Source organism: Microcaecilia unicolor, chromosome 4 (genome assembly GCF_901765095.1).
Source record: "Microcaecilia unicolor chromosome 4, aMicUni1.1, whole genome shotgun sequence".
Taxonomy (NCBI): domain Eukaryota; kingdom Metazoa; phylum Chordata; class Amphibia; order Gymnophiona; family Siphonopidae; genus Microcaecilia; species Microcaecilia unicolor.
The window spans coordinates 121,118,649-121,132,486 of record NC_044034.1 but is presented as its reverse complement, the minus strand read 5'-3'; the positions used below and the strand labels follow the sequence as shown (position 1 = coordinate 121,132,486).

At 41.7% G+C, this 13,838-nt stretch overlaps 1 protein-coding gene across 1 annotated transcript; it reads left to right on the top strand.

Moving 5' to 3' along the window:
- Nucleotides 1-38: 38 nt before the first annotated feature.
- Nucleotides 39-11,584, top strand: CLN5 (CLN5 intracellular trafficking protein). Its single transcript, XM_030200594.1, has 4 exons — nt 39-211; nt 6,018-6,192; nt 8,098-8,323; nt 10,906-11,584. Exons 1-4 carry the CDS (start codon nt 102-104, stop codon nt 11,397-11,399), a joined length of 1,005 nt encoding a protein of 334 aa, XP_030056454.1. The 5' UTR covers nt 39-101; the 3' UTR covers nt 11,400-11,584.
- Nucleotides 11,585-13,838: the final 2,254 nt, after the last annotated feature.

Here is a 13,838-nt window from a genome sequence, read left to right as displayed (position 1 = left end):
GTCAGCTGACAGTGAGTCAGACTTGCTAGTAAGTAGAAGTTTGTCTTGCTGGGCTGTGTGGCCACTTGCCAGTGACTTTCTTTGCACTCCTGCCTTACAAAATGATGTCGCTGGCCACCTGGTTCTTGCTGACAGCTGAATTTGTTTCTGCAGTCTTCGGGGCTGAAAGGGTCGCTGAGAAGCAGCAGCAAGTGTGGCCAGTGCCTTATAAGTAAGTGTCCGCATGAAGGAACTGTGGTCAGTTTCCCTTCAAGATCGGTACTATCTGCTGAAGAGAAAAAGCTCTGTTTTAAAGAGAGAGAGGACGTTTATCGCAATTACTTTCAATAGTATTGTATTTATATTGCGATGGGCAGGTCGCTTTTTGAAAGATTTAGCCCTTAACTGCTTTTAGTCATTGGTTCTCTCGCTTTTTTTTTTCCTTTTGATGCTTGTCCCACCACTTCCTGACAATCCTCCTATTTCTGGATTTCCTCCGTTCTTGTCCCGGACAACCCTTCAGCCTTGCAGGCTTCTCAGTCAGGCCCTTGCCCTCCCATACCCCCCCGAGTTCCAATTTTAATAATTATACTCAAGAATCATAATAGCCCCAATACCATCCTTCCCCAATCAATATATTAAAAATGCATATTTAGATGGCATATTTTAAAATATTAATCTTTGTTTCATTTATACATATATAGAATCAATTTATCTGGGTAAACGGGCTATTTTAAAAAATGTTTCCAAATGGAAAACTTCAAAAAAAAAAAAAAAGACAAGGCAAATCCCATCAAACCAAATACTAAATAAAAAAGAATGTATTAACTATCCATTCTCCACAAATTGTAACAATCTGCCAAAAAGAAAAATAACTGAAAACAAGAAACCTCAAAGATCTATGGAACTGTAGGACATCGGTGATCTCATCAGATTCCAGGGTTTGCTCACAAACATTTTGATTAACAGTATAATGAAGGAGAAAAACAGATATGATGGTAAAAAAAAAAAAAACCTCCACAATAACTGACAGTGGAGTTCCTTATATGAAAAGGAACTGTTAACAAACTTCAAGTGTTTATACAAGAATTGAATGAATGTCATAACATCCTACAATTTGTTCTGAATGTACTCATTATGAGTCTGAAATTTTTTTTATTATTTTGGATGTTAAAGTATATCATCAAACAGATACATTTATTTATTTAGATTTTGTTCACACCTTTTTCAGTGAGTTACATTCAGGTACACTGGATATTTCTCTGTCCCAGGAGGGCTCACAATCTTGGTTTGTACCAGAGGCAATGGAGAGGTAAGTGACTTGCCCAAGATCACAAGGAGCAGCAGTGGGATTTGAACTGGCCACCTCTGGATTAAATCACACCAAACACTAATCACAGGTGCTCTGGAGGCACTGCAGACTGAGCACTGGCCCACAAACAGCCAAGATAAGTGTTATAGTATTACATCTTTTGTTCTCTTGGCAGGGAGTGTTTATTGTTTAACCCTGTGAGACTTGGAAGGTAGGGAGGGCCAGTGGCGTCGCGAGGGCAGCTGACACCCGGGGCAGGTCGCCGCTGCACACCCCCCCCCCCCCCCCCCCACGGGTGCAGCGCGACGCACCCTCCCCCCTCCATAGCGCAACACCCCCCCCCGCCCGCGAGAACATACCTGGAAGGCGGTAGAGGGGTGGGTGGGCGGGCCAATCCGCTGAGAGCACGCCGCTGGGAGGGTGTCGGTGCCTCGCTGGTTCCTTGCTCTCTCTGCCCCGGAACAGGAAGTAACCTGTTCCGGGGCAGAGAGAGCAAGGAACCAGCTAGGCGCCGACACCCCCCAGTGGCGTGCACCCGGGGCGGACCGCCCCACCGCCCCCCCCTTCCTACGCCACTGGGGAGGGCTTGTGCTATGATGTGAGACCGCTGCAGTTCTGTACCAGAGACAGTTGGTTTAAAGAACACTACAGCACTACTGAGCACTGCAAATTAAAAATATAAAAAAAGTTTTTTTAGTTGAGTTATATATCATTTAAGCTCGTGGAATTGTTGGAAATCATCCTACAAGAACACCAAGACATGTGGGAGTGAAGACTGAAATGGAGAAATTGTCCAGTCCATACACCAGAATTCGAACAGATGTCACACGTGCATAAGCTATCGAGGTAGACCACTTTTTCATCTGAAAAAGAGTAGCAATCACATCCAGGGAACACCCTTATTTCCTTAACTTCACCCTTTCAATAGCCAGGCTATAAGACCACAGTGAGACAGGGCTTATCCATCTGAATTGGCTCCTGAACAAGAAGATAATGGCTGAGGGGCAGTTGAAAGGGATTGTCCACTTGTACCTGGATAAGATCCGCATACCATGGCCAACGTGGCCAATCCAGAGCAATGAAAATCACCAGACTTGGATGGAGGAGAATGCTCCACATAACCCTGCCTATCATGGGCCATGGAGGAAACACTTACAGGAGAACGCCTTCTGGCCATGTCTGAAGAAGAGCATTCAGGCCCTCCAAGCTGTACTCCCTCTTTTTGCTGAAAAACCATGGAACTTTAGCATTGTGGTGAGTCGCCATGAGATCCATGACCTCCATCCTCCATTTGCGCGTGGCCTGCTGAAACGCCATCCCTAAAAGTTCCCATTCTCCCTGGTCTAAGGCATTTCTGCTCAAGTAATCTTCCTGGACATTCCGCAGTCCCGCAATGTGCGCCACTGACATCTGCTGTAGATGAGTCTCCGCTCAGCTGACGAGCAGCTTAGCTTCGGATGCTAGGGCCGTGCTGTGCGTCCTCCCTTGCCAATTAATATATGCCAGTGCCGTCATGTCAGAACACACACTGGCTTGCCCTTGGCCTGGAACTCCACCAGAGCTAAGCAAACTGCCCAGAGCTCAAACCGATTGATCAGCCAATGTGACTCCTCCTCAGACCAGAGGCCCTGAGCCATTTGGTGGAAGGCAATGACCACCCCACCCCATGAGGCTTACATCCATCCAGTTTCCGGTCACTATCTTGAAACCATTACTGATGTTGTGAGCTCCACCTTCTGAAGCAGCCTGTGGTGAAATAACTGACCTTTGTTGGGGTTTGGTGAAGTGTGCTCAAGTTAAACTTGGTGCTGTAGAGAGACTGCAGATACTGAAAGATGGGAGTGGCAAAAACTGATAGAACCCAGGTGTCCTCACATGAGAGCTGTAGCATTTTCAAGCAAAGTGGAATATAATTTTTAGACTTTTCTCAGCACTGTGTATATGTTTAGGTGTATTTTTTGGATCTCACATGATATGCTCACTACTCCATTGTAGTGTTTCTGCCAAATATTTGATTTCATGGAAGGAGTTTTTTTTGACAGATGGTTTTTCTCCACTGTCAGTTATTGTGGAGTTTTTTTTAACCATTGTGTCTTTTTTTTCTCCTTCATCATATTGTTAATCCAAATGTTTATGAGCACACACTGGAATCCGATGATATTACTGGTGCCCTACTGAAGGATCTTGCTACAGCTTTGAGGTTTCTGGGGGTTGCCTTTTATTTTTTTTTCTTTTTGGCAGATAGTTACAATTTGTGGAGAGTGGGTAGTTAGCAAACTTTCTTTACTTTTTTATTTATTATTTTAAAAGTGCACATGTGCTGATGGCTTCCCTAGTTTATACAGGTGGATCTATGTTTTACTTTTTTTTTTCTTTACTACGAGACATCAGCATCAACTAAATTAAAGCATAAAAGCACAAGTTACCATAGAAAAATCAACAATAATCCTGACAAGAAAATAATCTGGTTGTATATCAATTTTTACTCATCATAAAGAAGAGCAGGTAGGACTCACAAAAGAACATGCTAAGGAAAACAGAAAAGGGAAGAAAATTTACCTCCATACATTCCCGGATTTAAAGGTAATACAAAGAAGTAAAACCAAATAAAAAATCAAAGAAAAGAAGATACTGCCTTTTTTATTGGACTAAGGGCCCTGTTTACTAAGATGCGCCGTAGGCGCACACACTTTTTATCGTGCAGTAAAAATTAGCACGTGCTAATGCTAGAGTCACACATAGGAATATAATGTGTGCACGCCTACAGATCGGCTTAGTAAGCAGGGCCCTAAATATATTTTTTTATTAGCTTCTTCAGCTCAGAAATGATCAAATAATCATTGTTCATTTTATTTCTAACTTAGGGGCCCTTTTAGTAAACTGCACGAAAAGGTGGCCTGTGCTGTTACTGGTGCGCTAAGGCCAACTTTTAATGCATGGGTATAATGGCCTATGTTTGTATATCGTTAATGATGGTCACACGCTAATTTTTCTATTAGCACATGAGCCCCTAACTTCACCTGTTTTCTAGGCAGTAAGGGCTCACGTGCTAATCATGCACTAATGGGTTAGTGCGCATCAATGCCCATGTGCTAATCCATTAGCGCAGAACACACCCACTCTCCGCCCCCAAACACACCCCGTCTGTGCTGCTGCTCCAGGCTTTTTAAAGCACTGCATCCATGCTTTTATCATTTCCTGCCTTTGGTGGAGCCCACACAGGCTTAATTATAGCACAAGCTTGTTAGAAGGCACAGGTCAGTGATGTTTTTGTGGGTGTGGGGGGGGGGGGGGAGGGTTCAATCCACCTACATTGTGACACCAAATGAGAATATTGGGTCCTCCATTTGCTTTACTTTGCTTTCAACACTCAAAGAACATCAGATCCAGCGCTCAGTGCATGCTATCCATGTCTCGCAGCAGGAGGGCTTACGAAAGAGGACTCCACAAAAGTGTGGTCAGGTTGTCTCGATCCTGCATATTTCTTATTAAGCCAATACCCACACTCCCCCCTAGATCTGACCTGACACTATCTGAATAGTGATGGGATGATCTGTAAGAATTTTCAGAGTCACTAAGGTCACTGTTCCCTCTAGGCTGCGTGAGAGTCCTCCAGCTGCATTCCTACCAGTAGGGGGTGGTACTTCAATAATGTGTTTTCAGTTTCTAGAGACAGGCAGGTCCCATGGTGTTCTGCAGAGCTTGCTTGTCCCTCTCTATTGAAAATGTGATAGTAAAACAGCACCTCCCACTGGTAGGATTGTTGGTAGAGGGGTCCCGCTTCATTTAGTGGGAACAGTGACTATGGTGATTATTTTAGAAGCTCTGTTCCTGTTTTGAACATCTGAAAACAGCATTTAGATGTCCATATTGCATGGATGTTCAAATGCCGATTTTTCTAAAGCCAGGATGTGGACCTCTAAAACTGTAGTACGTCTATATGGCAAGGGGGCATGGTCTGGATATACTTTTGGCCGAACTAGGGAGGAACTAAAAAATAGACACCCAACTCTGATTGCAGAAGGGAAGGGATACCCATGTCTAAAAACATATGTGTTGGTATTTAGGCCTGGTACTTGGCATGTCCGGGTTACTGAAAGGTGCTCTGATTGAGCAGTTTTCTAATGGATGGAATAAGGGAAGTCATAGCAGGTATTCTTCTGTCCTGGGTAGGGAGGCCTCACAGTTTAATAGAAAATTACAAACAGCTGTAGTGGGATTTGAATGTGCAAGCTCTGGTTCTCTGGCAGCTGCTCTAAGCATTAGGCTGCTCCTCCACATAAATATCTGGGTGGCCATTTTATAATACAAATGTTCCTATGCTGCCACAAAGACATCTATGTCCCTTGTTGTTCCCTGTTTTGTAGTTTGGATGTTTCAGTTTGTAAAATGGATGTTCATGTTGAACATAGCCAAACTTGGATGTCCATTTTCATGTATTTTAGAACAGGCTGTATGTCAGTAGATCCTGTACTAAAATGCATGAGATATGGATGTCCATATCTGACTTACAGACTTGGATGTCCATTTTCGGAGCTGGACTTCCTTTCTAAAATTCCAATCCACCTGTGTAGTGCCGCTGAAAATTCACAGATAGTACACTTATCCAGATAGTGGCTGCCACTGCCTGGATAAGTGCTTTTGAAAAGGCGGCCAACTAAATGGATAAAGAAGTTTGCTTTCTTCTCAGTACTATAGCAATCATGTCTCTTCTTTTAACTTGTAGGCGTTTTGACTACCGTCCTAAACCGGATCCATTTTGTCAACCGCTGTATACATTCTGCCCAACCGGCTATTCTGATGGACACATTCCTTTGATGAAAGATAATGATAGCATTGAAGTTTTCCGATTGCAAGCTCCTGTGTGGGAATTCAAGTATGGAGATCTTCTTGGTCACTTTGTAAGTGGTGTGTCCCAGGGGTGTAGCCAGATAGCAGATTTTGGGTGGGCCTAGGCAAGAAGTGGGTGGGCACCAAGTGTTCTACCCCCCACCCCCACCCCACCTAATGCCAAAAGAATGTCTCAGCTGGTGGGAAAATGCTTCTCTCCACCTTGGCAGTCTGCAGCAGGCATGCGCTGAAAACTGAGCATGCGCAGGTGCCAGTATTGTGGATAACAGCATTTTTGTTACCATCAGGATAAAGTCTTCAGCTAGCGGATCTTGGGATCCCCAGCAGCTACCGCTAAACGCGTGCTACTGTTGGGTGGGCCTGAGCCCTAAGTGGGAAGGCCCCGGCCCACCCAGGCCCACCCAGGCCCACCTGTGGCTACGCCACTGGTTTGTCCCATATCAAACAAATCTACATTGACACTTAATTCACACAGCTAACTTCCCTTTGCTAAAATATGGTATGAATCTTTGCTTATAGACTGAACTGCTTCACTTAGGTGTCATTTGTTAGTAACCTCTAAGCCAAAATGTGACTTGCTATTTTGATGTAATGCCGCTGTCTTCAGATTCATGCACATTGAAAACAGCTAAACCAGGGATTCTCAACCCAGTCCTCAGACACTGCTAGCTAGTCAGGTTTTTAAAATATTCACAATCAATATGCATGAGATAAATTTTCATGCTTTACTTCCATAGTATGCAAATCTATCTCTGTATATTCATTGTGGGTAGAAAACTTAATGAGGCAGGGACTTGCAAATGCTCGAATAGCAGAAGATTCAGAGCAGACCAGATAAAGAGTAATATACAATTTACTGGAGCGAAAAGTCATAAAACAACGCTTGACTTGGCCACATTTCACGTATAAGGCTGCATCAGGGGTAAATCACAACAGATATAAATGAAATTGGAAACCAAATTATTAAAAAAAATTAAACCGTAATAGACACAATCAATAAATTATAAAAACAGAGATAAAATGATTCCATACATAAGACAGAAACGTGTTCATAAATCCACAAACCAAATACTAAAGAACACATTGATAAAAGGAACATAATGAACATGCATACGTGATCTTTAGCCATTAAAAAGGCTATTTATGACAATGAAGACTGAAAACTATACAGCTGAATTGAAGTTGCTCATAAAGCAAGGCAAAATATTGTGAAGTGAAATAATTTTCATTCATGCTGTGCTATAACAGTGGATAAGAGAACCAGATATGACACTTACCCAAAGGGAATGATTCACAAGCACTTCTCTCTAGAACTAACAGTATTACTGGCAAATCTAGAAGAATATGTACATAAAATATATTTTCAAATAAGAAGTGTACTTAAAAAAATAAATGGCCCACATGCTAAATCCAGAAGATTGAAAAACAAATTACTCACAGCCACAGCATTCCTCTGAAAGAATCAGCCAAACTTGAATTGATCAAGTTGTTAACTACTAGGCTGACATCAAAGGTTATTTGTGGAAAATCATATGCTGAAAATGACCATTTATCTTGTTTAAAAGTGCTCAAAATTTGTTTTTAAATTTTGTGATACAATTATCACTTAAGAATTGAAAAAATGCAAAGGAATTATCCAAAATCACTGATTTTAAATTTTAAAAATCAAACATGATTGTGACATCATTGAAAATAAAAAATAATGGTTTATTTTGATAAGAGTATACAACGCACTTCTAGAATCACTAAAAACTGCACAAAAATGCTGCATAAAACACTCTAAAGATGCTTAAAGTGCTAAAAAAAATCATATGGGAACTGCTTCCATTCGAGCTGCAAGCTCACAGGAACATATAGAAACTGCTTTTATACCATAGCTAGAATTTCTACCATTGGAAAGCAACTATGAAAGGCAAAATAAGTATTGTACTTTGTATTCATGTTTGTTTTTTCAGAAAATCATGCATGATGCTATAGGTTTCAGGAGCAGCCTGACTGGTGAAAACTATACGGCAGAATGGTATGAGCTCTTCCAGCTTGGGAACTGTACGTTTCCACATGTGCGACCGGATGTAGCCGCTCCATTCTGGTGCAATCAGGGAGCAGCCTGCTTCTTCCAAGGAATAGATGACCAGCACTGGGAAAAAAATGGCAGCTTGACCGCAGTGACCATAATAACAGGTATAGACCCAAAATGCAACACCATGGTAATAACATAACTTTTTACATTCCCTAGGCAGATGGCTAGTGCAAAATGACCAAAACTGCTATTGTGATTTTTAAACCAAAGGATGCTCCTCAATTGAGTGTTTGTTTTATATATAACTAGTAAAAAAAGGCCCGTTTCTGACACAAATGAAACAGACGCTAGCAAGGTTTTCCTCGGAGTGCGTATGTTTGAGAGAGTGTATGTGAGAGTGACTGTGTGTGAGAGAGAGAGTGAATGTGCGAGTGTGTCTGTGAGAGAGAGAGAGAGAGAGTGTGTGTGTGTGAGAATGAGAGTGTGTGCAAGTGCGTATGTGAGACACAGTGTGAGAGAGAGAGTGTGTGTTTCATACAGATACAGTGTGTGTGAGACACAGACTCTCTGTGAGACTGAGTGTATGAGACCAAGAGAGTGTGTGAGTGACTGTGTGACACATAGAGTGTGAATGTAATACAGTGTGAGAGACAGTGTGTGAGAGAGAGAAAGACATTGACTGTGAGAGAGAGAGAGTATGTGTGAGAGAGAGAGTGTGTGTGTGACAGAGATACCTCCCCCCCCCCCTCTGGTGTCAGGCCCCCCTTCCCTCCCTCTCTCTGGTGTCAGCCCCCCTCCCTCTCTCTGGTGTAAGCCCCCCCCCCCCCCCCCCCCCCCCCTCTCTCTAGTGTCTGAGCGTTACTGTGCAGGATGCTGAGCTCTGGCTATGCTTCAAGGAACTGACCAATCCTATTTAATAGAATGCACCTCCAACATTTTGAAGCCGAGAAACCTCGTGTGGTTGGTCACTTCTGCTTGTGATGAACCCAGAAATACGTGATGTCAATTCAGGAGATGGATACAGAGAGCAGGAATGCCTCAGCCATGCAGTCAGCTTCAGAATGTTGGAGGTGCGTTTTATTGTATAGGATTAGTTCTCAGTTAGCAAGGTATCACATAGCTATTTGAGTTCTTAGTTATTAGGGTGATCAGATGGTGAATCTTAAGTGGCTATGTTAATTCATGTTTAAATGGTATGTAAGATCTGGTATAGTATGTTCAAAAATGGCACAGAACACTTAAATGTTCTTCCCTACTTGGCTGGCTCCAATCTATGAAATTCATAAATGGTTCTGCAGTAAATGGTATATATAATTTCCTTCACCAATATTAATGTGTGTGTGTGTATATATATATATATATATATATATATATATATATATCACAGGTCCATTTTCCCTTGGACTGCTAAATAATCTGAGATAGTACTTAACCTCTATAGGGGTGGGAGAGAGGATTCCTCTTAATTTGAAGTCCTGCACAGGGTAACAAACATCCTAAGTTTTAGCTGTGTTGCACAGACAGACCTGAGTCTCAGTCAGGTTGTGGATTCTTGGTGCATGACCACATTTGCACACGCAACATTTGGTGACTTTTATAGAATTAGGGGGATAACGTGGATAAAGATTTGTTCATACATTAATATGTTAGCCAAATATCATTCGTTGATTAGAATATTTTGCTGAATTAAAAGTTCTTGTATCATATGTGTTTGTCAGAAAAGGAATTTTTCTGTGATCTTATGCTGTGGCTGTAATTTGGGCAATGGTTAAACATTCTGTTTCTGTGCCATTCAAATATTTCACTGATCTGTTTTTGTTTGGTTTTTGTTTCAGAACTGTCTCTTTGTTTCCGAATTGTCTCCTCATTCCCTGGAATACTAATCTAAAATTTAGGGAAGGGAAGGTTCATAGCTGCCATTTTGAATAAGGGCTTCCATCTTGAAACTGAACATCATAAATTGGCATTATCATTTTCCAGTTCTTCAGGACTCATACAGTATGTTTGTGTGTCAGGCTCACTTTATGATAAAAAAAATTAGTCCCAAAGGAAGCATGCTATAACTTTCCTAGTTACGGAACATGTAGCCATTTTTTTGTGGGGACATTTCTCACCAGCACCATGCTGCAGGTTGTCTCTTGATTTAGGGGCCCTTTTACTAAGGAGCGCCAAAAAATGGGCTGCACTAGTGTAGGCGCGTGTTTTGGGCACACACAGATCCATTTTTCAGTGCACCTGTAAAAAAGGCCTTTAAAATTTTTTTGCCGAAAATGGATGTGTGGCAAAATGAAAATTGCCATGCATCCATTTTGGATCTGAGGCCTTACCGCCAGCCATTGACCTAGCGGTAAGGTCTCACGTGATAACCGGGTGGTAATGGTCTAAGCACATAAAATGCTGATTACCGCCCGATTACCTCCCGTGCGCCAGAAAATAAAAATATTTTCTGGCACGTGTATCAGATGCACGTCAAAAATGAAATTACCGCAAGGGCCACGCGGTACCCGAGCAGTAACTCAAAATTGACGTACATAGGCACCCACACAGCTTAGTAAAAGGGCTTCTTAATAGGGTATATATTCATTGTAGCAGTTTATTAAATGGGCTTGCAAATTCTGACATTGCTTTCTTCCTAATCTACATGGAATATCTATTTGATAGTTAATAATACTATTATTCAATTAGATATTTTCTTGATTTATTTAAAATTAACGGGTGTGTTTCATTTCTTTCGTTTTCACAGGCAGTATGTTTAATCAAATGGCAAAATGGATGAAAGAGGATAATGAGACTGGTATCTATTATGAGACCTGGACTGTCCAGGCCCATCTTGATACAAACAGCACCGTATGGTTTGAATCATATGACTGCTCCAAATTTGTACTGAGGACATACCAGAAGCTGGCAGAATTGGGAGCCATCTTTGATAAGAAAATACAAACAAATTACACCAGGATATTTCTCTATAGTGGAGAACCTGTTTTTCTAGGGAATGAAACTTCCATTTTTGGACCCCAGGGAAGCGCAACTATTGCTGCAGAAATTAGAGACTTTTACTACTCATTCAGACCGCACCAGTCACTAAAAGAAATTCTCTTAAGTCTCTTAAAAGTATATGATGAAGTGTGCTTAGAGAAAACCTTCTACTTGTTTTATAATTTTGAGTACTGGTATTTACCCATGAAGTCTCCTTTTATCAAGTTCACATATGAAGAAATTCCTCTTCCCAACACATAAGAAAATGCTAGAAGACTTGACTTGTGAATAGTTAGTGCAAAACCTATTTCAAGAAAGCTCCTTTGCACAAACCCCGGGATTCTATATGTTGCGCCAAGAGTTCCGTGTCGATGCGCATAAGCTAATTGGTTAACAAGCTAATCAGTGTTGATAATTGGGTGTTAATAATCAATTTTCAGCACTAATTGGCATTAATTAGAATTTACATGCAGAACTGTCTAAGTGTATTCTGTAACGTGGTGCACGTAAATTCTAAGTTGTGTAGTTGAAAATGGGGCATGGCCATGAGTGTGGAATGGGTAGGTCGTAGGCATTTCTAAAATTTATGCACGTTTTATAGATTACACCTGGTCTGCGCATAATTTAGGCGTCTGTCTTTACACCAAGTTTTACTTGGTATAACTGCCCAGAACTAAATCCAGAGTGTCTACCCTATTACAAAGTTTAGTATCGCCTGCAAAGAGACAAACCTTACCAGACAGTCCTTCTCACAACATCACTTACAAAGAGGTTAAAAGAGCCTGCCCAAGGACCAATCCCTCTGGTACACCACTGATAACATCCTTTTCCGGCAGTTAGCTTAGCGGAGTTTTTAAAAGGTTTGGACGGCTTCCTAAAGGAAAAGTCCATAGACCATTATTAAATGGACTTGGGGGAAATCCACTATTTCTAGGATAAGCAGTATAGAATGTTTTGTACCTTTTTGGGATCTTGCCAGGTATTTGGGACCTGGATTGGCCACTGTTGAAAACAGGATACTGGGCTTGATGGACCTTTGGCCTTTCCCAGTATGGCAATACTTATGCACATTTACCACTTTCTTCTGTCTCCTTCCACTTAACCAGTTTTTAACCCTGTCAGTTACTTTAGTGTCCATACCAAGGGCACTCAGTTTATTTATCAGTCACCTGTGCGAAACTGTTTTAAAGACTTTGCTAAAATCCAAGTACACCACATCTAGCGCCCATCCCCCATCCAACTGTTTGATCACCCAGTCAAAGAAATCAATCATATTTGTCTGACAAAACCTGCCTCTAGTGGAACCAAGCTGTCTTGGGTCCCGCAGTCCATTTGATTCTAGAAACCTCACAATCCTCCGCTTTAGAAGCATTTCTCTTGGTTTACTGACCACCAAGGTCAGACTAACAGGTCTATAATTCCTTACTTCTACTCTTGTGCAGAGAGACCACAGCTGCCCTTCTCCAATCCTCCGGGATCATTCCAGACTCAAAGGAAGCACTGAAGAGGTCAGACAACAGACCCGCCAAAACTTCCCTGAGTGCTTTGACAACTCTTGGATGTTTCCCATCAGGCCCCATCGCTTTGTCTATTTTTAGCTAGCTCCTTACGAGCACAGTCTTCTGAGAATTGGTCCTGGTCTACTGGACATCCATTCCCATTAGCATTTGTTTTCTGCGGTCCTAACTCCGGCCTTTCATCCATGAACACAGAACAGAAATAATTTTTGCACATTTCGTAGACACCAAGATCAGTTCACTTGGGAACACATTTGATTCTCTAGCTGTTTTATTTCCTCAGATGGATTCTGTCTCACATCATTTTGTCTCTCTCCAAGGTTAGCGAGCATTATTGTTCAGCCCTTGATGTCTGCATCTTCTTGTTTAAAAATTATCAGAATTCCACAATTTGACATTTTTAGTGGTAGAGAAAGTTCTGGCAACCTTGCATTCATCACCTTTAGACAGGACACTTGCTCAAGAGATCCTCTCTTCTCCTGCTTGATGAGTGTTAAGTTGCATTTCACTGTCTCTTTCAAACCTCAGATTGCTGCAGTAGTAAAATCTTCCTTTATGGTCCTCCACAGGTTTGGGTGTATCAAAGCTTGGCTGTCATCTATAGATCTTAAACTTCTCTATTTTTATATTCAATCTATAATCTAATAAAAGCACAAGGTCTTTGGTGCACAGATTAAAATCCACCCACCCCAAAATTCTAAAAACCATAACCCTCATTACTAAAACATCTTCATCCCCTGTACTAACTTGAAAAAAAAAAGGTAATACATATAGAGGCGTATTTTCAAAGCACTTAGACTTACAAAGTTACATGGAGGTGTATTTTCAAGGTATCCAGTGAGCGAGTTCCCACCCGGACAGTTCCCACCTACCAATTCCCTCCCCGGACAGTTCCCATCTAGGTCTATTTCCACCGGAACAATTCCTAACTAAGGAGGACAATTCCCACCCACGATATCCTTTTTTTAAACCTTATCTTCATTCATTCATTTAAATATTTATATAATGCTTAGACCTAAGCGGTTTACAGTATTTTTCATTTTACAGGTACTGGGTCTGTCCCTAGTGTCCCTACTGTTGTACCTGGGGCAAGAGAGGGTTAAGTGACTTGCGCAGAGTCACACAGAGCTGCAGAGGGAAATGAATCTGGTTCCCCAGGATCTCAACCCACTGCCGACCATCA